The sequence below is a fragment of the Sparus aurata genome, chromosome 15 (genome assembly GCF_900880675.1).
Source record: "Sparus aurata chromosome 15, fSpaAur1.1, whole genome shotgun sequence".
Taxonomy (NCBI): domain Eukaryota; kingdom Metazoa; phylum Chordata; class Actinopteri; order Spariformes; family Sparidae; genus Sparus; species Sparus aurata.
The window spans coordinates 26,612,747-26,640,124 of NC_044201.1; the positions used below are offsets into that span (position 1 = coordinate 26,612,747).

The window sequence follows — 27,378 nt, forward strand, 5'->3', positions numbered from 1 at the left end:
ATTCAAAGTTCATAATAAAAACACAGATTTTGTTTGTAACCTAAAAAAAAAAGCAAAACAAAAGATGGTTATGTAATCTCACTGTTGACAATGTTTTAAATGTCACCATTCAGTGAGGACAGGCATAAAATGTATTCATTAATCCTATTACAAGTATTACGGTAATATTTTATACATTATATATAACTTCTTATGTATTTGTTGGTGGGGGGGAGTAATTGTTGTTCCTCAAGCTAGACTAATAAGGACTTTTTTCCCCTCCTGTTCCACATCTGGAAACATTGCATCACTGCTAAAGCCCCGGATAAAAGACCCAGCCGGCACAGCTGCATTAGCAGAAGCCAGAGCCGTACATACACAGGGTTGAGTCAACCAGCACGGTCATAAGAGGATAAAGGGAGGAAGAGCCAGCAGAGAAGGGAAACAGAGGGCTACTTTTCTAAACAGACACAAAATACAGGATACTTATGTTTAGTTACATTAAATACAATAATTTACAGTATTTATAATGTCATTGCATTTTTGCATTTTTCAGATTTTAACTATTTTGAGCCAGTCCTGACTGTGGAGGACAGAAAATAGCGTAACCAAACAGTTGGAAATAGATTAATGACGCTATTAATACATTAAAAATGTTATAAGTTACTATATGAAACATGACATAAATGATATTTTTGTTTTACTGCTTCTGTATTTATTTAACTTTGTTCTGAATCCCTAATTTATTTACTTTTCCATGTTTTAATGGATGTATTCTTCTTCTTCTTAGCATCATTGTTGTTTTGTTGTTATTTACAGTTTATGCATTTCAAGTATTTATATTACCATGTTTAGGGACATGTAGAAAAAAAGTACAGAGAAATTACAAAAATGATAAATTAGTACAGCAAATGAAAATGATGAAAAATGATGTCACATTCACGTCACATCTTTATTAATCAAATAATACAAACAATTATCTTCAAATATTATTTTTGGGTGCATTGAATAACATTGTAATTTGTTAATTGTAATCTATTACGTTTTCATTTTGGCAGGTTCGGTCCTCCATACATGACGATAACGTGCATAAAAGTTTGGATTTTGGCACTGTAAAATGAATGATTATACATTTATTAACGTTTAAGGATCTTTTTTAGATTTTAAAATGTTGATAATAAGTTATATAAGTTATATAATCAGTGATAAAGGGTCTAAAAAACTGATACCGTTACTGTATTTAATACAAACAATAAACACAAACTATTTTAATACATGTTGCTATTTGTTGCATTATTATCTAATTAGGCTTTTATATAATTTCGATTTAACCTTTCTAATTGTGAACATGTACATGTACTGCTTTACTGCGAGGCTACTGAAACAAGTTAACAACTAATAGTCTCCATAAAAAATAGCATTAAAGAAATAAAGTTTTTCAGTGAGCTTTATATGATTTAAGGCCTCTTCAGCTGATTTAAATATGGTGTCAGCATGAGCAGGTCTGTTGAGTGTCCTCTCCTGCAACATTGGCTCAACCCAGCCTGTGCACGGCTCTGGTTGGGGCCAGTCTCTCCGGCCTGCCTGCCCGCCTGGCTGCCAGTCCTCTGCAGACTTCAGGGCTGGCTGCACACACACACACACTCACACACTCAGCTCCTCCTCACCGACCTCCACATACAGACGGCCGATGGGACACTAACAGCCGTGCACAGCCTTTTCACACCTCCACAGGTAGGTCCTCGAAACATCACGTGAAGTTCGCTGCGAGTTTGTTGCGCGCGCGCGTGTGCGCGCGTGTGTGTGGAAAATAGCTCCAGTGAAGCGGAAACCGTGAGACCCGAGTTCGGTTTCACAAGCAAAAAAAAAAAAAAAAAAAGAAGTTGTCATCCTCCAGAAAGCAGCTGGGGCTGATTCCAGCAGAGATGGCGATCGAGTCGAACTGAGCTGTTTACTCCAGCGGCCGAAGGAGAAACGTGTAGAGGAGAGGTTAGGCACCAGGCCAGAGGTTTGTTCCTTTTCTCCCACCCACTAAATGATGATCAGTGTGAGTTCTGTATTAACTGTGTTTTTCTGTTTAAAAAGTGTGTGTGTGTGTGTGTGTGTGAGGAAGGTAGCTCGTCACATACGCTCAGGCTGAACATCTGAACTTCAGCCATGTGTTTGTGCACAGAGAGCAGAGAGTTGACTGGGCTGCTCTCACATATTTGAGTTTTTTTTATTTTCAGAGAGCTTTGTAGGGAGTACAGGGTCCACTGGTGGGCTTACACACACACACACACACACACACACACACACACACACACACACACACACACACACACACACACAGTGAAGCGGTGTGTCTCTGTAACCTGTTTGACAGAATGCCATCATGCTGTAAGCAGTCAGACACACTCTGCTCTTCAGCCCAGCAGCTCCTGTAAACATTCAGCTTCTTGTTGGCTGATGCTGATGTGACACTGAAGAGCAGCCGGGTCGTGAATCAGCTTCCTCCACAGCAGCTGAGCAGAGGCTGTAGCTGACTGTGTCTCAGCCCATGTTGGTTTACTAAAGTTAGAGCCGGTGTACGTGGGGTGATTTATCTCCGTGTTGTGCAAGTTGTGCGTCCTCCTGGCTTTGTTTTGAATAGTTGTGCAGAACGGAGGCCGTGTAGGTGTCTGATGTGGGAGATGACGTTGTGCAACGTGCTGGCCGAGGGCCGGGCAGTGAGGTCGACAGAACAATCAATATATAAATCAGCGGTTCTCCAAGGAGGCTGTAAGTCAGTTTCCAGCGGTCCCAGGTGGCTCGGTGCCTGTGCCGTTGATATAATTGAACTAAAGATAGATTTTATTGGATGTATTTGTGAGAGTGTGTGCACATGAGTTCTGATTTGACCCATTCAGGATGTTGTAAATCAGTGCTGGGGAGGTTCTGAAGGCCAGCCTGATGTTTCTGGGGTGCTGTGACTCATCAGGTTGAGAACCTCTGACATAAAGACAAACATTTCCTCTGATATCCTATCATTCACAGTAACAAACATGTCCAAAATCCTGTATAATAATCCAGTTCCTGTTTAGTGGAGCACTCAACGTTAAGTTCACTTATAGTTTTGAATTATTTCGCAAGAAAGTCTTAAACGTCCCTTTTATATGACTTGTTGGGAACTAACTATAATCCACTTTTCCGCAGATCAGACCTGTGGGGATGCTCCATATCAGGGAATATATATTATTGGCTATTTATCAGTATCGTTATATATGAAATATATATTAAAAGTTAATTATACCACTCTGATTATCAAGTCCGATGTGATTCTGTATTGTTCTGACAGTCAGAAATAGTGTTTTTGTTTATCTGATTGCAGATGAAATAAAATTGTTGTCTCTGATTTATCCTGTAATCTACAAAGTAACTAATAACTAAAGTTATCATGTAAATTAAGCGAGTAAGGAGTAACAGAATGTGGTGCAGGGAAAGTATAAAATAAATAAGATATGGAACAGAAAATGGAAATACGCAGGTAAAGTACAACTACCTCAAATTGCACTTTAGAACAGTACTGGAGTAAATGTACTTATTACATCACTGGTGCCTGTTTATTCCTGTCCGGGCTTTTTATTGAGATGTTTTATTAATCAACCAACGCTCATTATCTGTGTTACACTCAGCGCTCCTAAAAGCTCGGACCGACAAACGTCCATTTAAGTAAAGTCGACTCAGACTTTTCAAAGTGAGCTACAGTTCGGAAACCTTCTGCTGTAATCACGATGACTCAGATGGATTATCACATGTTCTGAATGTCAGCCGTCGTAGACTTCAGTGGAATATTGACCAACTGGGCTGTGACTGTATTGACATTTGTGCGGTTGTGTTCAGAACTCACTCAGTGGTTATGTGCAGGTATGTTTGTGGATCAGTGAAATATGAACTGATTTCACTTCACCTTGTGTTTGTCTTGATGACGGTTTTGAAACTTACGGGATCTTAATCCACGGCTCTGCACGTCGGTTCCTTTACGTTTCTTTACGGTCTATGAGTTTAATGGCACAGTCTTATTTAAGTTTGACCTCGTCGCCCTCCATAAGAGGAATTGGAGACACGTGGCGCGCATCTGTTTCTTAATATTTTAGGACCGAGCTGCTTCCTGTATGGCCGTCACCCAGCAGCAGCTCCGATCAATAATTCATGGATTTTATCAGTTTATGGCAAATATCTCCTCCAGATATGTTTAAGGATGCATCTAGAAACACTCTTTGTTGATTAATAATGTGTGAAATCCAGAATCTATCAGATATATATGTGTATTTAAAGTCCCCCCTCCTGTCAGAACTGCGTTGCTTCTCGTTCCTGCGGGTGATTGTTTGAGCTTCATTGTGTAGAATCATCTTTGATACGAGAAGTCTGTTTTCACGTTCTTTGCTCAAAGTGTGAGTTTTGTCTGTGATAACTGAAAATCTGATTTTAAGAGGCGGGTTTAGGAGCATGATTTGTGACATCACAAAGTTTGGAAGCTAAGTCCTGGTCCAGTATTTAGCAAACGTAAGTGTGACGTAGAAACTTAAAACTTCCAGCGCACAAACACTGAGAATGGACTTTACAGTGAAGAAGGAGAGCGCAAAAACTTTAGAAAGAACAAAATTAGCTTATTAATTTCATTAAAATGTCCAGAATCTGTGAAGTTAGAAGGTTTTTTTTTTGTAGAAGTTGAACTTGTTTGTCATTTCAAGCACACTATTCTGTTTGGAGAAGATCTTTAATTTCAGAAGTTTATAACTGCTGGACAGAAGATATCTCCTTCATCACCACATGAGCCATATGTACACGTATTGTTAGGCGGCAGCCTCTAGTGCCTGTCGTGATTAGTACGGCAGCAAAGGAGGAAGTCAGGCGAGGTGGTATTAAGAGGCACACGTTTGTGTAGGACGGATAGGAGGTACAAAAATCAACTGTACGTTCTTACTAACGTACTTAAATTCTGTTGCATACGTTCGTAACTGAAGTTAAATTTAGTTGTTTTGAGCCAAAGCACAATGGGCCTCATTCACCAGTATCTTCTTAAGAATCTTCTTAGATTATTTCTTAAGTTGTTCTTAAGAGGTTCCTTAAGATCCTGGATCCTGGATAAGAAAAAATTCATGAATGCCACAATCTTCGTAAAATCTTCGTAAGTGGGACTTAAGAACAAATCTGTTTGTAAGAACAGTTCATGAATGAGGCCCAATGTTTCCAAATCCTGTCCGAGTAGTTTTCTTATCTAAACCCGACCAACGTGTGATGGAGGTCCGGTTTAACCTGTCGCTGGTACACTGTAACGGTCCTGTTGTTACGGGAGTCGCTGGCAAATCGACCGTTTCAGTTGTTCAGGTATGAGGATGTCTTGTGTTCGAGCGCTGCAGGCTTCCAAACGATTTGTGATGTCACTAATCAGGCCGTACATCATTTCTAAAATCTCAAACATTCAACTGTAGGAACGAGGGGAAGCACACTTTTGACTGGAGAGGGGCTGTAAGGTGCGGAAGGAGGCCATCGCACACGGCAGAGAGGAGCCTTGTTTACGGGCTCGCGCTGCCTCTGGTTGTGCTTTGTCACAGAACTCGTTTAGGTTCATTGTAGCTCTGAGTTCTTGGCATTCCTCAAGAGTGCAGCGGGACGAACTGAAGCGAGGGGCCGGGTGAAGCTCATGCATTTTTTTAAAAACTCCAATATTTCATTCAGAGGTATTTTTGAAGAGGCTCTCATCACTTCCTGCTGCATTCGGAAAATGGTAAAACACGACGTGACACGAATTGCAACACTGACCCACTGACTTTGTTGTCGACGGATGGCATGTGCATTTGTTTGACGTGTGTGGGTTGTAGTAGAAACATAATGCCGTCTGTTTGCGCTCTGCTCTGTTTCCGCTGTAAAGCATGTGATCCTGGCATCTCGCTGGCCGTCCGGCGCTGAAACCCATGACCGTGACGTGCCTGATGTGTTGTGAATGCAGCTCGAATGAGTCAGCAGTCATAACTTAAATCATGTATGTGGTCGAGCATATCGTGGCGTCGAGTCATAGAAATGGTATTAGTAGGTTTTTTGATTTACATTTAGGAACAAAGTCAAAGCTAAGTGGAGCTGTGTTTGTCTTCCTCTGAGTAAATGTATGTTTCTGATCATTTTTGATAATCAATGCATCATTTTAGATATTTTTCAAGCAAAATCATAAAAGTGGATTATAAAGATTTGCTGCTTTTCTTTCTCTATTATGATAGTTATGACGAGTCTTTGTGTTTTGGACTGTTGGCGGGATAAATAAAGGTATTCGAAGAAATCGCTGGGAAATTATGAAGAGCACCTTTCGCAATTTTATGACATTTTATAGACCAAATAATGAATGAATCTAGAAAATAATTGGCAGATGACTCGATAATGAAATAATCTTTAGTTGCAGCCCTAAAACATGATAAATATAATGAATACAGGACAATAAATGGTCACTTTAAAGGGGAACTCCACCAATTTTCTAGCACAGTGAAGTGTGTTTACAGGTCTTGGTGAGTACTACTTCATAAGTTAAAAAAAGAAATAGTATAAAGCCTTTGTGGCTCCAGAGGAAGCTGCATGTCATCTGATAAAATTTCCCTCCAGTGATGTCACTCAGTGGGCAGGTTGCATTGTGGTTAATGTAGGCGCCAGGTGTTGAATAGCCATCTACCGGTCAGCATTATAACACTTTTGGACTAAACATCAATAAAGCAGAAACCAGAGATATCTATTTTTATTCCACACAGTATTCTTCCTTTCAAAACCTGACCCCTACATTACCCACAATGCAATTTAGCTACTGAGGGACATCGCTGGAAGTAATTTATCAGATTACATGCAGCTTCGTCTGGAGCCACAAACGGCTTTATACTGTTTTTTTTTTCAGATATGCAGTTGTACTGTCAGGCGTGGAAACACAGTTAATGTGTTAAATGTGCGGAGTTTCCCTTCAGATGTTAAAACATTTAAATAATACAGTGTCTTAGCACTTGAATCAGACTTTGTTGTACACTTGATTCAAGTGCTGAGACACTGTCTTATAAAAGCGTTGCTCAGTTTCTCACAGTTGAAGCATTCAGATGACAGTTTGTGGCGTCTCTTCAAGGCCTACACTCCATGAGTCATACGTGTGATGTGTGACTGATCACAAAGCATCTAAAGACTCTGACTCGCCTGCAGGCGAGCTGCACTAATGTTCATGTGACCATGACATACAGAACGGGGGGCATTTCAACCCTCCTCTCCTCTTTTGTCCCGTCTTCCTCCTCATGCGTAGTTGTTCTGAGACTGTCTTTGCCCCTTTAGCTCCGTGTCAGTGATGTGGACTACCACATTCAAGGTTCTGTGGTGAGACGGGTAAACCCTTGAACTTGATGACATCACTTCATAGAGTCTGTTGAGACACAGGGACCCCGGCAGGGTCGGTGCTGATGTCAACGGGTAACAAAGCGGAAATATTTAAATTATTGAGACACAATGCTGCTGCTTTTGCAACACCAGGCTGTAGTTTTAGTTTTGCTGAGGCTGTGGAAAGATTACGAGGAGATGAGATGATGATGTGACGCTTCTTAGCGAGTGTGTTACAAGCAGACTACGATACAGTAGTAGTAGCGTTACAAGCCTGTCCGTTCAAGTGATCAGAGCCGTTGATTCTACTCAGTGCATTTAGCATAATGTATGGTGATGTATTATGTCCCGTCACCACAGCACATAATGATTCATCGGATGGAACTGATGCGTCAGTTGTCTTCTTTGTTCTTCATGATGTCAGACTCCTATTGAAGAAATAGTTTGATGTCTTGGGAAGTTCTTTGTTTAGGTCACTGCCAGTGAGCTGCATGAGAAGATTGCTTGTGTGCGTTGGAATATGAAGCTACACCCAGCAGCCACTTTAGCTTAGCATATCTTAGCCTAGCACAAGGGCTAGAATCAAGGGGAAACTAGCTCTGCTCAGTCAAAAAGGAACATCATCAGTCTACCAGCTTGGAGTTGGTTCAACCTGTAAACCTTTTAGGAACCAGATTGCTTCTCCACGGACGTGAGAGCCACTGTAGAGTCGCATCATTCAGTCACTGTACACGTCGCCAATTTCCCAGCTAGGGACAACTATGGTGGACGACATCGACTCTTTACAGGTGTTGCTCCTGGCTTTGCATACGTACTTTGGCGTCCAAACATGACGATCCTCGGACCACTGTTGCTTTGATTTGGTGTCCAAGTGGAAATCTTTGGCCTTTTCTCCTGTGATTAGTGCTGCGCTACCTCTGGTTCTCAAAAATGGTGGTCACAATCAGTTTTGGTTGGTCCTTCTCATTATAAGTTGGTCCTTCTCATTATAAGCATTATAACAAGATGATCAATCAGTTAATCAGAGAGCGATATTGATCTTGCCGTTGAATGTTTTTGGGCTTAAAATGAGGAGAGCTAATTCAGTCACACCAAAACACGATGTAATGTGTTTTAATAAGGCGATCTCAGACATGATGATGGAACACGCCAAAAAAAAGAAACTGAGTTCAGCGAAAGGGAAAAAGAGTCACAGACGTCGACGTCATCTCCGCATCCACAATCCCCACATTCTTCGAATCCAATCAGCACAATCTAAACAGATCAAAATGAAACAGGGGTTTGTTCTCTTTTCGCAGTAGTCAACATTAGACATTTTTCAGAATTAAAGATGTATTTTCCAACTGCTTTAAGGGCGTCGTGTGGAGGTGTGTTTGTTTCAGCCTCAGCCGGTATCAGTTCCAGTACCTGTCGGGGCTGAAAGGGCTCTTGTAGCTTCACGTTAAGTTCCTGTTGCACATTTGTTTTGTATAAAGTCTAGGGGCTGATTTAACAGTCTGGGCATTTTTGCCTTGATGCATTAGCCAAACGCACTGGCTTCTATGGGAACACTGGTGTTTTTCTCTGGTTAACTGGAGCACCAGCTCTCACACGTTTTTCCTCTCACTGCAGGCTGGCGAAGGGGGGAAAAAAAAACCAGCTGAGGGAAAGAGCGGAGAACGCCAAGGTGTCTCTTTAAGTCACAGCTCTGGTGCTGTAGTTGGCTGGAGAGGGGAGACATGAGGGAGAGTATTGAAGTGCAGCCGACGGTGGGTTGGCAGTCCGCCCCCTGACTGTGTTGCGAGGCAGGAAGTGTGACACTGAGAGCACAGGAAGTGGCTGCTGCGGAGCTATGCTAACTCTCCGGTCCAGCAGCTTCGAGGGGCTGGGATCAATTCACCGTCAGTTAAAGAGAAGCTGTTCTTCATTTCCTAACAGTGCAACAAAGGAGATGGCTTTCCATTGAAACGTTTTGTTTTTCTTTACACTTGTAGTAGTGTTTAAACCTCCTCATGCTCAATATACTTCAGATGCATTTTGGAGGAAATCCACTTTGTAAATGAGGTCCGGTCCTGTCTGACGTACAGCAACTGAAGAAACATTGCAGACCAAGTGTTTAGTTTGCTAAAGAGACCGGGCAATCAAAGAAATGGATTGAAACATCTGTAATACAGAAAACTGGCCTAGCAGCATGCAGCTGTTGTCTCTCCCCCCCCCCCCCGTCTTCACACCTTATCAATCCTTTCTTTCAGTATTTGTTGCCACTTCATGTTCGGTCATCCTCTACGTCTCCCTGGAGGTGCATGTTTATTTCACACTTCGTCAAAGTTGTAACCATCACCTGTCACCGGTTCTCAGGTCAGAGTTATGAGAACAACTCTTCTGCTCTGATGTCTTTTGACATCGTGGACTCTTACCGTCTTCCTTCTGCCAAGATTTACAGAAGTTCCCTGTTGTGTAATCAGTCGTCATCGATCATCTCAGGCGTCACTGATTTTTCAGAGTGGATGATGGATTTTTTTTTAGTTTGTGGTCCCCTGAGATTCTTGCTGATGTGGTACGTTAAGCTAAAAGCACACAAACTGTTTGAGGTTGGTGCACAAATTCAACCGCTCAACCTTTTAAAATTGTTCTCCTGATTTCTTCATTTTTTGGGTGAACTTGCCCTTAACCTTCATGTTTTCTGCCACTATAAGATTAAACCAGCCTGGGTTAGAAATATTAACTACATATCTACCAGATAAAAACCAGATTGATCCAAACAGATTCAGGATTTTGGGGCCCATGTTGATACCAGGGAGAAAATAATTCAGATATCTGTATATCTGACTCTATATACAGTGTACTGTGTTTATACAGAATACATATCCACACACGATATCGCCCCTCCAGTGTTTTTTGTTCCGGCTCCAAAAACAAGATGTGAAAGTTGAAATATGTTTGTAATTCTTTAGAGGATTGTGCAGCCTGCTGGGTGAATACACACTCTGAATGCACCCGAGTTTCAAACTCTGTTGGACTGCTACCTGCTACCTGAGCGCCCCTCATATAATCTCCACAGATGTCTTAAATGTGGTGGATTTCTATTTCCCCAGCGCGTCAAACCTTGTTGCAGACTTCGTGTTACCCCTCCCCCCCCCCCTCCCCAGTGTGGGGAACTGAAAATGAGGAAGTAGCGCGTGCCATATATAAGGTTTGTGTGCGATGAAGTGGGACTTCTCTGAATATGAGATGTGAGTTTAGAGGAAGAGGAATGAAGAACTTCGACATGTTGCAGAACTTTTTTTAAAGACTTTTAGATGCCGCTGACGTTTCCGCTTTTCCTTCTGATTGCAGCTGCATGTGGCCGCTGTTCACATTTCGCACTTTTATGAGGAATGAACTACGGTGCTTCTTCTACTGTCTTCTGAACGTGCTTCTGATTCTTCTATGGACACAGACTGAGTGAGTAGACGAGCTGATCTTTCATTTCTCACCATGTTGAAGCAAAGAAGCTTTCTGACGGGCCGTTATTCGGTGACCGAAGGTTAAAGGAGAAGGTGACATCTCAGACTTGAAACCTGTCTGCAGTCTGCTGACGACCTTTTCAGGTTTTGTTTTGTCTGTTGTGATATTTAGAAAGACTGCTGATGTGTGTTGCTGCAGTTTATTAACAGACTCCAGTTTTCTTTCACACCGGGAGATTCGTTTCCTGTTTGTAAAGCCGAATAGATAAAGTGATGAACACACAATCGAACTGTTTGTGTCATTTTTGCACCAAATAATGAAGTCAGTATTTTGAAATGCTCACGAAAGTTTGATTTTGAGTAAAGAGACGAGACAGAGCACACTAGGTCTGAAGTTAAGACTCTGTTGTAAGGGCAGGAGTCCTAACAACAGTTATTGTCATTATTAATTCATCTGCTGATTACTTTCCTCATTAATTATTTATGCTTTAAAATATGAAAAACAAAAATGTGTGAAAAATGCTCATCACAGTTTCCCAGAGCCTGAAGTGTCATCAGACTGCTTCCTTCTGTCAGACCATCATCCTAAAACCCAAAGACTCTTCATTTACTGTCATAAATGCAGTAATTGATCACAATTAAGAAGCTGGAACGAGCTAATGTTTGATATGTTGACCTAGTTGGGGATTCATTTACCTTCTATTGACTAACGTTGCACCACTTTTATCCACATAGATGCTGAAAATTATAATTTTTGGACTCTTTTAAGGAGGTTATGTTTTCAGCTGTGTCCATTTATTGGTTTGTCGGTTTGTCAGGATGATTACACTTTAACTACTGAACAGATTTCCACAGAACTTGGATGGATCATGTGTCCTGGCCCACGACAGACCGCATCAACTTTTGGTTTGGACCTGGATAAAGAGACAAATCCTGGAATTTCTTTTTCCAAACATTGTGAGATTGTTTCTCAACATTTTGGTAGATTTCTCTCAGAATACTGAATGGATCCTGATATAGAAAATACGGTTGGCTGGCTAGAATCTATGAGATGGATCCAAAGGAAAAAATGGATCCAGTGAATTTAAAAATATATTTTTTTTGTAATATATGTTGGATCAGGCTTGATTAATGAGGGATTGTTGGGCCTTGGCGGAGGTATGTGCTCAACTGAATGTCATTCCAGTTTGTGTTTTCATTTAATTTAGCAGAAATCTACATAAACTGAGAGGGAGAAAAGCAGCAGATCCTTAAATTAAAGAAATGACTAATCGATTAATCATCGCAGATTTAGAATCATGCTTCCTTGCAACAATAAGAGCAGATTTAAAGGTTATGATGCTTTTAACAGCCTGATGATTTATGAAGAATTCTGTGGAGGGGTGACATTATGTCGTGTGTTTAAGATGAACAGTGTAATGTGGTCACATACGTTTTTTTATTGCCACGTGTGACATCGACTTGATCCACCACAGTGTTATACAGTTGGACGCTCATGATTAGGGGTGTGCCAAAATATCGATTCTACGATATATCGCGATATTTCGTCTTGAGGTACGTTATCGATACACTGGTGCCAAATATCGATATTTAAAAATGAAAAAAAAAAAAAAAAAAATATTTATTTTATTTTTTTTTTTTTAACATTTTTTTTTTTTTTTTTTTTTGGCCCACCACCACCACCCCTCTTCGGAGGACAGCTTTATCTTTATTCAAACATGGGTATACAACCAAATAAAATTTAAAAAATGGTTTAAGTAGCTTTGAAACCCACACATATAGATATTTAATGACAGTTGTAGTCCGTGTCTGTGTTAAGAACAGTCACTGTGCAATATACTCTTTGTTTACTTGGCTGTCATTCATGTGAAATTGATTGACAATGTTTTGTAATTCCTGTGAAATGGATTCAGTGCAGTAAATAAATTATGAATTTCTTCAGTGACACAGATATCGTGATGTATCGTGGATGAAATTTTTTGCAATATATCAATTATCGCAGAATCGCTGTATCGCGATATTATCGTTATCATGGGCAAAATATCGTGATAGTATCGTATCGCGAGGTACCTGGTGATACCCAGCCCTACTCATGATATAAAGATGTAAAGGAGGTTTTATTGGTATTGATCGCTGTTTTGTAGATTGTAGAACGAAACATGAGACTTGATGAGAAGCTGTGATTTAAACATCGAACATTTCAAATCTGGTCTCACCAGGAAAAGATCTCCAGGAAAATCACTCGCATGGCCTTTTTTTTTTTTTTTTTTTTTTTTTTGCAGTTTTGCAGATTTCATTGTTGTGTTTCTTTGTAGGAAGTGGTTTCTGCCATTGTGAAAAACCAGAAAACTAACAGTAAAGGTGGTTTAGTGTGCATGTTGCTCAACGACGTTGATATGCCAGGACTGGACGTTTGATCACCTTTTTAAAAGCATCTGTATAGCAGATGCGTGCAGAAATCTCTCCTAGTCGGCTTTAAACATTGTCGACGTCCATATTTTAAAAAAAGTGCAGAGTCACATCTGGATACACTGCATATATGTCAAGAGAGGAAACACACACACACACGCACACACACACTCACAGTAACAGAGAACCCCACAGTTCTGCAGCAGATGTTTATTTGTGCAGGTCTTCATCACGAGATGTGTTCAGCACTAATTTCTTTATTTGAAGAGTGTTCAAGAGGTAAAATTAACCTGCTGAGTCGAAGTCTAAAACAACAGCAGTCGAACCACATCTGTTGCCAGTACAGCTGCTTTGTGTGTGTGTGTGTGCGTGTGTGTGTGTGTGTAACAAGTGCATGTGGACACGCCACAGGATGTTAGCTTAGCCACTCAGCACAGTTCCTGCACTGCCGACACATTTATTACTACCCTGGGCTTACATTCATCATGTCTAAAATTACCTTCTCCCCAGCTCGTGTTTGATCCGTCGTATTGTTTTTGGAGCGTTACTGTTTTCTGTCGAGCTGTGTGAGGGTTTGGGTGGAGCGGAGTCGAAAGTGATGGGAGGTTTTCCCCCTTAATGGCGCACCAACTCCCCGCCCATCGTCGTCCCCGTTAAAAACGTGTTTCTGCCTCGAATCACAGCCCTCCTTTTTAGGTGCTCCAGACAACATGCTTTACGTTGGCCGGACTTTCTGAAGATGATTTAATAGTGAAGCTTCAGCCGGTTGTTTTGATCTGAGTTTGAATGATCTTTATTACCTCCAACGGGAAGGTTTTGTTTTCGCCCGTGTCCGTTCGTTGGACATATAAAAACTGAGGAACAGATTTACACAAAACTTGGATGGAGGATAAAGGGATACTTTAAGATGGCGCGACAGGGTGTTTTTCCACATTTTTGTTACTTCCTCAGATCAATTCATGGATTTTACATGGCTAGTATCTTTATGTGAGTAGAAAAGGGAGCCGTTGGGTCTCGGCGAAGCTTAATCCCAACAATCTCTTCTCCAGCCTGGTAGAAGGATGCATGAGTGTGGACAAGGCCTTGCAAAGTCATCCTCTTTCTGTCCACCGGTCAGTGTCTGCTGCAGCGTTTGAAGTCAGTGCGATGTCTGGTTTTGGTCATAAATGGAGCATTTCACCGGTGCGAACACACAGATTTTAATTGACTATTTCCCCTCTTTCCAATAAACCAACAGCGACTCAGAGCCACACAGATGAAGCTCCCAAAACATACTTTCAAGTGAGCATAATCAAATCAGCTGTGGTGTTTATGACACAAAAATCACAAGATACAACAGTTATTTTTGTGTGCGTGTGTGTGTGTGTGTGCATGCGTGCGTGTCGTGCACACAGTAACTCTAATGAGGTCGTGGAGCACGGGAGGTTCGGTGGCAGGATGAAGAAGTTTTTTTTTTACGGCCATTTGTAAACTGAAACATATGTGAACTTTATTCTGTGAGAGAGAGTGTGTGTGTGTGTGTGTGTGTCTTGACGGTGTTTCTTCAAAGGATCCACACCCTGAAATCCCTCATATAACCCCTCCACCCGCCCCTCGCTCCCTCCATCTCTGCTACACTCTGTCTGTCAAAGGAGCCATTGTGAATGCTTAGCTAATATTAGGCTGTGTGTGTGTGTGTGTGTGTGTGTGTGTGAGAGAGAGAGAGAGAGAGAGAGAGAAGTACTGTTGTGCATTTTAAATTTCGACACACAGGCCTGTTTCCTCTGGCGGAAGTCGAAGTGTTCTCTGCGTTCTCTCTGAGCCGCTTCAGTACCATCAGTAAGTCTTTCGCCAACAACTGACAGTCAGCTCACAGATGGACTCGGTTCAGCTTCCAGTCTTTATCGCGTATTTTGTAGCACAGATTTGATTTCTTAGGCTAAAACGACAACTGTCAGCTTCACAAAAAACAATGAGGGGGGGGGGGGGGGGTTTCCATCCCTTGCAACGCATAAGAAACTCATTGACTCTCGCCTGCATGCCTGATTTCATCTGCAGTTGTGTCCGGGTCGTTTCATCACTGCAGCAGGAAATGAGTCGACGTGTTAGTCTCTGTATCCTCCAGCAAAGGCAACTCGGCTGTAGCTGCACTACATTAATTATAAATAGTGATACGCGACATTGTTCGCTCTCAGCTCTGTCGCTGCCGACGAAAAGCCGGATCTGTAAAATCCAGCGTGCTCTGCTTAAATTCTGAAAAGTCAGCATATCTAAAATGCAATCGAGTATCCTGAGCACAAAGAGGTAGACGTGCAGTTTCCCCGTCACAGAGGGTTCAGTCATGGTGAAGAAACAGAAACATCTGTAGCAGTTAGCGCAGCAGAAACATGCACATGTGTGTCTGGCTTTCAATCAGCCAGTCTGGCCTCAGCAGGCAGCTGTTGTGGAGAAGTTTGCCGCGAGTGACGTTTTTTTCCGCTAACAATGGGTTGTTTCATCGGCCAGAGCTGAAACACTTGCTTCATAACTATTGATTGATTGTGTCTCAGTGGCTCTGGTTAGTAATTAAGTTAAGCAGCTAAATATCAGCTGCTTCAAACCTGCAATTAACTTCTTTTAACTCCTTAAAGAGATATGATCGTCTGCTGACTGGTGATAAACACGATGCTTGTTTTTCAGTAAAGATCAGATCATTAGGGGAATGAATGAGTCCCGAAACCCGCAAATACGTTAGCATTTTTTCACTTTTGTTTCCCTCGTCATTGAGCCCGTGGGTTTTTTGAATGGGCTTTCAGTCAGATGTCTTTTAATAAAGTCTGCGGTTAACACAAGATATTTTCACATTTTGCTCTTCGACACAAAACGCATCAGTAAATGCACCCACTTTTTTTAAAGTGATGTCATCGCGCTGAACACGGAGAATCATCTACTCGGACGGTGTTTAAAACTAACCCAACTCTGTGTAATAAAGTGTGTATTTTATAGTGTTAGTACGAGGCTTTGCATGATTACAATATCATTTATTTACAGCCTAACTTTACCTTTTAACTTCTGGTGATTGCATTTAGCCCGGGCTTCTAAAAATCTTTGACGTGGCGTTTATTTGTTGAGCTCATCTCGCTCAACGCGGCGTGTAAGAATCATAAACTCCTGTTTGTCTATTTTCTGCAGAAACCCAAAATCCAATTGGCCGAATGCTAACCTCTGGGTCAGCCTGAAAAAAAAATGCTTTACCCCTGCAGCACTCTATACCAAAGAAAGATAATGACTGTATTGTCAGCTGCAGCCCTACAGTTAATGAACCTTTTTACATGACGAGCAGTTCAACACGGTGCGTCTATCACGAGCTATGAGCACACTATTTTGTGGAAGAGGACTATATTCATAATCAAAGCAGTCTATGTTTTTAGAGTTTGTGCTGTTTTTTTATATCCTGTGTCTGGTTGCGTAGCTCCAGACGTCTCCTCCTGCTCTGTGTCGGCGCTCAGACATTTGATTAGAAAGGTAATTCAAGTGTGTGACCGACATTGATTACACGCTTCAAGACGTCTCGGCGAGTTGTGAGTGTTTTTCACTGCTGAAATTCGAGGTTAGCGTGAATGTGTCGGTGGACAGTAGAAAGTCCAGCGTGTATTCTGATGGATTCCATCAAAACAATCTGCAGAAACTCAACTTTAAATCATGGAAAAGACGCCAAAAATCAACAGCAGCACGGTGTTTTGAATGTAAAGTCTCTCGAAACTGACTGTATGTTTGTTTTTATGTATTTATTTCCTCCACATTGTAATATCCATCAGAATTAAGCCTGTTGTCAGTCTTCAACCTCAGATTCTGATGTTATACTTTATAGTAGTTGTAGTTTTCAGGATTACAAGTAATCTACATCACACTGAGGCCGTGTGCTGTACATGTCCTGTTTATATTCGGCCCTCACTCAGTGTTTAAGCCTATTTTCTGCCCTGTATTAAGGGGTTTCTTCCCATCATGGGTCTATATTTGGAAAACCAGTGACGGTCATATAGGAGGAACACGTAAACAGCCCATCTGACCTAACTGGCCCGTGAGTTATAGTGTTGGAGATTCTATATCGGGGTCGGGTCAGTGTATTTATTTTACCAATAAACATTGCACGTTAGCCGTGTAGGCCACAGCTGGTATGATGGAGGTGAGGTTGTTTCTCAACAGAGTCAGAGTTTGCAGTTGTCATCGTCCTGGTTTCGCTGGAGGATTTCAGTCCACCAGCACGGTTAGAAAAAAGAGAAACTCGACTCTTGTAATTTTCAGTTTTTAACAGACTTCCACATTTACTCTACAGAGTCGGAGCTGGCCGTTGTTGCAGCTATGTAACAGAATACTTTATATTTACAGTATGAAATATGGGCAGAGGTTTCAGTTCTCAAAAGTGATGCCACTGCAGAAGTGTCTTAAATCCTCATTCTTTCTACTGGCCAGCAGTTTAAAAAAAGATCTGAATGTAAGCTTATGAGAAAAACCCCACTTCTCATATGATTTATTGCCTCAGTAAAAAGTTTCCAAGGGAATTGATGAGCTAAATCACTAGTTTCAAGTCTTCTTTAATCCACGAGATGTTCATTATATGCACCACGGTCTCATTTAGATTAAGATGGAGGTAAAAAGTCGTGTCTACCTGGGACGGACAAGTTGCCACCGTGCCGTGTACTTGGGTTCTCTTTCAGAACCACATAGGATATCCTCCCCAGCTCCACCCTGTTGTCCAGATATGGTTTCTTCTGGCTCCATAAAAACAAGCTGGCGACGTGCATTTGACACTTCAAACTGTTCGCAGACCCATAGGTGATGTCTTGGTGGGATCACACCTGGTAGTTTGTCACAGAGGTGCTGCTAACCTGCTGTTGACAAGACTACGATGACATTTCCATCAGCCTTGCCTGTACTTAAAGATTATTTAACCTTTTAATTGATAGTACTACATTAAAAGTGACCAAAACGCGTCCTTCAGGGGACATAAACGTGTGTGTGGACCAAATGGTTTCAGAGATGTTTCACCCTGATCCACAAATGTCAACCTCAGTGTTGCTAGCAGAAGAGTCAGTACCACCAAAGTCATGACGGTTCATCATTCAGGGACCATGAATGTGAACCTTGACCTTTTTAACTGACTTTATATATTTTAATGTAGTCATTTTGCTTCAGTCATCATTCAGAAATGTTATCTCTTTGCATGTTCCCCACATTTAGTTGTATTGTCAAGTATTATACTTTTGAGTATTTTAGAAGCAAGTAGCTGAGTACGTCACGCACAGGCCATTATTTTTTTTTGATTTAATACGGCACAGACTGTTTTCTGAGCAGTGGAAACTTTGTTGTACGGTGATGTAAGTGACAAACCGACAAACTGGCGGATACTGAGAAAAGAGGGCTGATGGGGGTCACGAGGACGGGCGTCAAGGTGGTGACGGATGAAGAGAGCACGAGAAAAAAGCAGGAAACAATGGGGAAAGACTTGATACACTAATGTCAGCGAAGGAGCGATGAACGGTTGAAAAGACAGAGAGTGAGAGGCAGGAGGGGAATGTCAAAAATGATCCGAGCCCGAGATGTGGAGGTATCATCATCCTGGCAACCGGATGGCTGCGGTGCTGGAGCCGCGCGGTGACTTCCTGTTTGTCAGCAGCATACAGGAAGTAAGAGGCCCCTAGAGGATGGTCTGCCTGTGTGTGTGTTTGTGTGTGTGTGTGTTTGTGTGTGTGTGTGGGACTTAAAATTAAGTGAGAGGCCAAGCTGTGTGATAATTTGTGCGAGGCGACAAATGGCTAGTTTAGCTGTGAATATGAAGTGTGTGTGTGTGTGTGTGTGTGAGGCTGTACTAGGCCGTTACATGCAACTTGTTCTTCCTCTTGTTTGTTGTGCAACTGTGCATCTGTGTTATTGCATTTCACCTGACAGGACCTCTATGATCTCACCTCAAGTAGCTCTCATCATTAAATATGCAGCAGGTTAATGTAACGACAGAGAACCGACACTGTGGGCCTGAAGTTGGAATGAGTATCTTCCCAAATGACGGTGAGTTTGGCTCCAGTGCGGAGCTGAACTCAGACATATTTTGCGCCATCGATACTATTTTTTTATTCATTGTTGAGTTTAATAGCGAGCATGGCAGTCAATAGTCAACTTTCCACCATGTTCACGTCTTTTTGACACCTTCGAGGCTCTCGATCGAAACCCTTCTGTAAAAAAAAAACGAGTGACAGAGAAGTAACAAAAATATCTACATGAGTTCTTGTGTTTTGGTGTGTTTACGGTTTAGATGGGGAAGTGCTGTATCTGACTCGTCATGTCAGTGATTGGGTTTGGGAAACTGTTTAGCTTAACTTGCAGGTTTCGTTTTTTTGGCATCGTCACTGTCTTTTTTTTAATATGAGATCATTTACGAGATATTTATAATTTACGCTGATGTAGTTTTCTGTCTGCAGCTCTGGTCGACAGCGAGCTCGTGAAAAGCGTCTCCTCCACGTCTTTTTTTCAGTATTTTAGGATCATTTGTTGCTTTACTATTGGAACTGATGATAGATTCCATTCATAAAAGTAGAACCTGAATGAAATAATGGATTCAAAATTCTGCACAGAATCGATCCAGTCAGAAAGCGGCTTCTGCATTGTTGTTTTTTATGCACGCTGCAGTATTGACTTCAGAGAGTCAGTGACGTGTCTGCAGTTGCTTTTCATATCAGCTGTGGTAAGTTAGTTTTTAAAGGTCCCCTCCATGTATGTATTAAGGCATACTTGTTTTTTATGGAAGGTTTCGCAGGTAAAAAGTGAAATTGGCACATTTAAATCTTTAAAAACGGCACCGACTTCTTTACAAACTCATTAAAAGTCCAGAATACATGAATATGCAAATGTTCTACAGTCACTGCTGCACCCCTCAATGTAAAGTCCATTCTCAGCACTGGATGCTTGTGTTAGCTGAATATTAGACCAGGATTGGCTTCCAAACTGTCTGTCACAAATCACTCTCGCCTCTCGTCCTCATATAAGATCTTCTAGTGTCAAACTCTGCACATACATCACTCTACACAGTGAAGCTCAAACATTCGACTGTAGGAACAAGAAGAAGAGCATTTTTGACTGGAGGGGGACTTGAAGCCTGTCGGACATGTATTGCTGGCTTGTCAGAATGAGATTAATCTTTCGGTGTCAGATTCAGGATGAGGCGTTCTCCTCTGTTGTGGCCCTGCAACTGTGCAACTGTAATGGTTACAAGAACAGGATAGATACAAAGAGGACAAACACTGAGCATCTTCCCTGCTCTGCTCTGCTCTGGCAGCATTACGAGATGATTTGTGAGAAGCTGTTGTGAAAATGATCTCTTGATTTACAGCCTGTTTGGAAGTCATGTTTTAGGGAACTGAACTCTCAAAGTTCCTGTTAGATCAAACCTTTATGGTGAGGTAGGCGTAGCTTGTAACCTCACTATCAGCTGATCCGACCTGTTACCTGTTGTCATCCTCTCATACTTGAAGCGTTTGTGTCTATCTGTGCTGACAGTCCTTTCAGGGATTCAGTCAGTCAGGAGACCAGATCCAGAAGATCTCTTCAGAAGTTATTTCTTAGAACCCTAAAGTTGTGTTCACCACCATCACGCCGGAAAGCGTTTGTTGAACAGGATAAAAGCCGGATGGAGCTGATGTGTAGTTAGCCAAGCGACCACAGCCATGGCCGAGTGTGACAGTCAAGCGAAGGACCGCCTGAAATATCAAGCTGTACTGCGCAAGCTCTCAAACTTGTCACGTCACAATTTTACCCATTAGAGGAAGTGAAATGAACTGCCGTGACCACTGATCATCATCATTGACTATCCAGAGAGAAGTTCATGGTATTCTGAGTCACTTCAACACAGTCAGAAAAAAGCCAAGAGCAGACGGAACAAAAGGCAGTCTGTATCTATCGGCGCTACCTCGGGGGGGGGGGGAAACTAAACCTCTGCCCACATGTGAAGGATGTTGAGGGCCCGCGACCACTGCACGGTCTAAATGAAGTCATCCCGACATGTGGACACCCTGAAACTGTCTCAAGGACTCACAACAACTGCGGTACAGCTGTCGTTCTATTTCATTAAGTGTGCGTTTGTGTTGTCTGTCCTCCAGGGTGCAACGTCCAGTACAGATAGAGTAAAGTGGAGAGAGGAAGATGCCAGCCCCGCCTCCCCCTCCACCCCCAGGGCCTCCCCCTCCTCCCACCTTTACTGTGGTAAGTCATACAACACTGTCCGTCTGTCTGTCTGTCCGTCTGTCTGTCTGCCCAGTGGCATCTGCTGCTCCGTCCACTTGAACCTGCTCAGCAGAGACATCTTGTGGATGAATCTTGTCATTACATTTCCTGATGATCCTCTATTTTCCTCCACTCACTAGCCCTTGCCATTCAGCTTTTATGGATTTGACACCCATGAATTGATAAAGTCATCAGTTGTTTTCACTTTTCTAGGTGTTTTCTGCTGCTTTGCTCCGTCTCAGTGACAGTGAGTTTGTGTTTGTGTTTCAGGCCAACACAGAGAAGCCAAATCTGAACCGTAATGAGCAGCAGGGAAGGAACGCTCTGTTGGGCGACATTTGTAAAGGAGCCAGATTAAAGAAAGCTGTTACCAATGACCGCAGTGCACCCACACTGGACAGTGAGTCAAGAACTTTTCAATACGTCTGTCTTCACTGTCACTGTGACAGCAGACAACATCATCATGTGACACTCGCACCACACCTTCAGTCAAGTGTGCTGCAATACAGTGTGTCAAATGTAGAAAATGGATCCTGCAAGTGAGCAATTCATTAAATATTCTTTTTTTATTCTTTCAGAACCCAAAGGCGGTGGAGGCGGAGGTGGTGGTGGAGGAGGAGGAGGTGGTGGTGGTGGTGGCGGCGGAGGAGGTTTTGGTGGCGGAGCTCCTGGTGGTTTAGGAGGCCTGTTTGCAGGAGGGATGCCAAAACTGAGGTCTGCAGGCAGCAAGTCCAACGGTAATTATTAAATCAGGAATAACAATCAGTAAATTGCTCCTCCCACAATGCAGCTACATGCAGGTGAAGTTAAGCAGTGGTGGGCTCAGGATGTTTGAGGGTCAAGGGCCAAAAAAATGTTAAAGAAGAAGGGCACCAGCCAGATACGGCGGGGCACTAGTGTGCAGAAAGGGCTCTAGTAACACCACTAAAGAATTTTAAGAACTTGTTTCCTTTCTCTCCTGCAGACCCACCACCCAGCCGAGGACCCACACTCCCCCCTGGAGGCCGCTCTTCTGGTCCCCCCCCCTTTGGTGGCGTCGGAGGCCCACCTAAACTCCCAGGAGGCCCTGCTGGTGGCCGCGGCAGCAGTGTCCCTGATCTTCCAAAGGGCCGTCCCAGCCTCTCATCCAGACAAGACACTTCAGGAGGCCCCCCTCCTCCTGTTCCCAACACCCCTCGACCAAACACAGGCTTCCAGTCTCGTGGGGGCCCACCTCCACCTGCCCCTGGTGGACCCAGGCCCAGCCATGCCAGCATGTCTACACCTCCCGGTGTTCCTTCAGGGAGACACGGACCTCTCCCTCCTCCACCTGGAGGCTCTTCAGCTGGGCCGAGACCAGGATTTTCAGCACCTCCTCATCCACCCCCAAACAACAGCCGGCCTTCTTTCCCATCTCCTGGAGGGAGGCCTCCGCTTCCCGACGACAGACCTCCACCACCACCAGCTCCTTCTGGAGGTCATCGGCCATCGATGCCCCGTGATGTGCCCCCTCCTCCACCCTCTCTCAACTCCAAGCCCTCTCCCTCTCCCTCTTCATCCTCCTCCTCCCGGACCTCGGCTGGTGGGGGTGCACCCCCTCTCCCGCCAGGCCGACCGGGTCCCCCTCCTCTTCCACCCTCCCCGGCTGGAGGGGAGGACCACAGCACCCCTCGTTTGCCACAAAGGAACAGCTCCCTCAACAGGTACGGGAAAGCGTAATCTGTCGATGGATGAATTTCATCGAGGCCACGAGCACACACACGTTTCTTATCAGGCATCAGTCGCTGAGAGAATATTGATGATAGCTTCATGATTTTCTTAACACAAATATTGCAAAGTTGGTGTAAAGATTAAATTCAGGTTCTTCTCACCAGCCACAGTCCGGCGCCGGCACACGCTCGGGCAGGACCGCTCCCTCCTCCACCAAACGAAAGACCACCAGCCCTCGGAAGGAACCAGTCGTCAGTGCGCTCAGGTAAACAGCCTGCGTTTGATTTGTGGTATGATGGATGACTGTTGCATATAAATCATATTAGCAGAGAGATCGTACAGCCTGTGACTTCGGTCAGGAGCTGCTGTAAATATTAAATATGAATGCCGGATTACAATCTCGTTAATTCGCTTCTCACTTCTCATCAGCTAACATGTCGACTTTTACTTCCACCTCCAAAGGGCCTCTTCCTCCCCCTCCTCCCTCAGGGCGTAGCTCGGGTGGGGGCAGCGTGAGGTCACCGGCAGCGCCTTCTCCTATTGGTCGGCCGGGCCCGGAGCCACCTCGTGGCGGACCCGGCGGTAGACCTCCCCTCCCTCCGGACAGGCCGGGGGCAGGAGCGCCCCCTCCTCCACCACCCATGAATAACGGCTTCCAAAACTCTCACCACAACCAGATACAGGGTGAGTGAAGCCATGAAGGTTCATGCGACGCAGCCAATTTAAAGAATTTTGTCAGGAAATGGAGAGCAGAAAGCAGAACAATGCAATTTTCCGGAACAAAAAAACTTGGAAATAATGTTCCTGCATTGGAGAAGAGTGGTGCAAAAGTACACGATCCAGGAAATTATAAAGGGAAATAAAAACCATTTGAATAAGTCTGTGTGTGTTAGAGGTAACTCTGTGCCTTGTAGAGGACTAACCGATGAAAACTGTGCCGAACTGTCCGCGTCTCTACAAGAGACATCATGTTGTTTTTACCACATGAGTTCCAGCGAGGACAACTATGGCAGAGAAACCCACTGACCTCCCGCTCGTGTTGTTTTATCCCATTGAACCAAAGGAGTCAGTTTGATTTGGAAGGCAGCGGGGACGAGAAGCGACGAGGGCTCCCAAATGTCCTGATCCAGAAAAACTTTGACAGTTTACGATCACATTTTACTGGATATCCTGAGGACATGTGGTGCCTTTCAAAAGATATTCGACAGGGATACTCTCGGGCTGGGTAAAGTGCTGAAGGAAATCAAATCAGTTTTATTTATGTAGCACAATCACATTGCCTCAGTGGGCTTTACGAACTGTAAAGTGATAGTTGACTGAGAGAAAGAAAAACACTTTTAAAAAATCAAAGATGGAAGAAACCTCAGGAAGAGCCAGAGAGGAGGAATCTGAGACGTCCATTATTTACAAACCTGTAGATCAGGTGGTACAAGCTGGAAGGGAGCAAAATCTGACTTTTTTTTATTCCTGTTTACTTGTTTTTTTAAACAGATATTTCCTTAAAATAAAGTTTAAAATAAAATTGTGTTTTTAAATAAAACTATTTTAGTAAATAATGACCAATTATGACTTTTTTTTACATTTACAGGTACATATGAATGTGTGGGAATGAAATAAACCGTCTCAGAAATTTGAAACACTGAAAAAAACTGAATGGAAAAAAATTGAAATTAAAAAAAAAAAAAAAAAAAGGTTTCCAGAAAAGCAGTATTTTCCTAACTTGATTAACTTTCTCGTGCAGAGCTCCAGTGAAGTTTCTCTGCACTAGTCGACTTCCGTTCTTCTGTGATTTCTTCTGTGAAACCTGTCGATCTCCATTTTTTTGATTCTTATCTTTCTCTGAATTGTGTCAAATCGTACGAGTCGCATTTAAAGCAAGGAACAAATCCACGGCGCCTGGCTTGTGCTGGAAGCTACATGTACGTTTGTGATGTGATGTTTTCTGTCAGTCTGATGGAGGCGGGTCCGCTGACTTTCATTTCTCTCTCTCAACAGACGAGTGGGAGTGTCGGTTCAATTTCCATCCTGTGTCAGACTTTCCTCCACCTGAGCCCTACGTGCCCTTCCAGAAGGTCTACCCCAGCAAGATCGGCAAGACTGACAGCAGAGGTCAGTCTCACACACACACACACACACACACACACACACACACACACACACAGGTTGACGGTCGCTCACTCAGTCTGAAGTTTTCATACAATCATTTTTTTGGTTTACATGTGAAAATCATTCCAACATCATTTTATACAGGTTGAAATCAGTGAACACTTTCCCTTCTGGGGAAATTGTCAAGATATTATGAAAGTTTGTTTTTCACCACATTTGAATCACCTTTTTCATTATGAACAACCTTTTTAGAAATTTTGAGAAATGCTGTCAGATAAAGAAACAAACACATGGAACGATAACCTCTGAGGTAACGGTGAGACGGTGCCACCTGGTGGAGGGAAACACTAACTCCTCTGTACCTTCGCTTCGTTCCAGGGTCTGGTAAAAAGGAGCGAGGAGCTCCTCCTCTCCCTCCTGTACCCAGGTGAAGAAGAGGTGGCAGCAAACACAACCCCCGGAACTACTTTCTCTGTTCCCCTGCCCGTCTCTCTCTCTCTCTCTCCTTCTCTCTGTGTGCTTTTACCTGTGGCATGTGGTTCATCTATGGACCGCGACACGTTACATGGACCTGCAGTACGGTCGACCAAGTAAAAAAAGGACAGACTCGCAATGTGGAGTTCACATCATGTGCCTCTGTAGCAGCGGAATGGAAAGCATCCAAAGACCAAAGCCTGTTTTATATACGTCGGTACACTTTGTTTAAAAAAAAAAAAAAAAGGAAAGATAAAAAAAAGATAAAAAGAACAAAAGCTTGCACCTCTTCAGGCACCATGTGTTCCTTTCAGGTTTACAGCTGTGCTGTCAGCAGCTGACAGATGCTTTCTGGGTCGGCTTCCTCTTTGACCTGTTTGCTGTGAGATCACGTAAAAACATCAGTATTGTCATGAACCATGATCCACATCGACCTTTTTTTTTCCCAGTGACTAACTTTTCATCCTTTGCTTGCCAGATACTATGTTTTTTTTCCAACCCGCTAACCTTCTGGAAAAAGACGACAAACTCTTACTTAGATAAACCAGAGTTTGGGAGGTTGCACATGAGACATTCCCAGCATGTTTACACAACACACACAGCATTTGGTAAAGCTAAGTCAGCGTCTTATGGCAACATGGTTGTAGTCCCAGGGTGTCAGTGCAGGGCTTTTAATTCAGCCAGTCAGCTTCCTCAAGCTTTGTCTCTCGGTGTTTCCCTCGTGCCTTTTTCTATTCAGGATCGTAATCACCAGGCTGCTTAAATGAGTTAAGGGAATGAACTTTCGTGCCTTAAGTTATGTTTATACGTTTGCTCAGCTGGATTAGATCACCTCTGCTGATGTAAATGTAAAAAGACAAAAGCAATACTCGATTGCCACGATATCTAGAGTACTCACGACATCAACACATAGACAGACATGCAACTTAATTTAAAAATGGCCACAACTTCCTGCTAAAGCTGTATAAAACATCAGGGGGACATCCAGGTGTTTAGTTTAGCCAAAGCCACATGTGCCTTCAGAGTGTGTGTGTGTGTGTGTATATTTACATCTGTGTGTTTCTGTTGGACCACTGAATGGTACTTTTTTTCATTTGTTAAATGTGACGTGAGCATGCATTTGTTGTTTTTAAAAGGACGCTGTGTGGTGTTAACGGCAGCATTGGTTTACAATGGAACTGATTCTTATTTTGCTGATTTGTTTAAAGCTGCCCTTGACTCGATGATGAAGGACCTTGTGTATGTGTCTGTATGATTAAATCAGGCGGTATTGGAGGACTGTGTTATTTTAAGTTATGTGTCTGAACTGTGCAGTATTACATTTGTTTTGTTTGGTTTTTTTTTGGCTTCACCCAGCACTGCTTTGAATGGTCTTTGTATACAGGATGTATTATTCTCATGCTGTTCAAGGAAAAACATTTTCTTTAAGACAATCGTATGGACATAAACTTATTTTACATCAATAAATAAAATGCTTTAAGATGCTTTATTTGCTCTACATGAGGTGAAATGGGCTTTTTGTTGGACTATTCATTTTGAATATTTTCATATTCCTGCATAAATGACGATTTATTTGATCACAGTCAGGGACATTGATAATATCAGCATACAGATGAAGCGACATGTGTCACCAGATAAAAACAAGGTGCATTTTTGAATGTGCAATAAAGCTGAACGATACATTCAGGGTTCGTACGGGTGCTTGAAA

The 27,378-nt window shown here is 42.8% G+C and overlaps 1 protein-coding gene across 4 annotated transcripts; it reads left to right on the forward strand.

Annotated features, from left to right (window-relative positions):
- The first annotated feature begins 1,581 nt into the window (after positions 1-1,581).
- Positions 1,582-27,357, forward strand: wipf1b (WAS/WASL interacting protein family, member 1b). 4 transcript variants are annotated; one of them, XM_030442855.1, is made up of 11 exons: positions 1,597-1,713; positions 1,877-1,987; positions 10,651-10,758; positions 21,278-21,380; positions 21,672-21,801; positions 21,980-22,138; positions 22,366-23,083; positions 23,255-23,355; positions 23,553-23,774; positions 25,086-25,199; positions 25,575-27,357. In XM_030442855.1, exons 4-11 carry the CDS (start codon positions 21,321-21,323, stop codon positions 25,625-25,627), a joined length of 1,557 nt encoding a protein of 518 aa, XP_030298715.1. In that variant the 5' UTR covers positions 1,597-1,713; positions 1,877-1,987; positions 10,651-10,758; positions 21,278-21,320; the 3' UTR covers positions 25,628-27,357. The 4 variants fall into 4 exon arrangements, with proteins under 4 accessions (XP_030298716.1, XP_030298714.1, XP_030298715.1 ...); XM_030442854.1 differs by lacking the exon at positions 1,877-1,987 and having other exon boundaries at positions 1,595-1,713; XM_030442857.1 differs by lacking the exon at positions 10,651-10,758.
- The last annotated feature ends 21 nt before the right edge of the window (positions 27,358-27,378 follow it).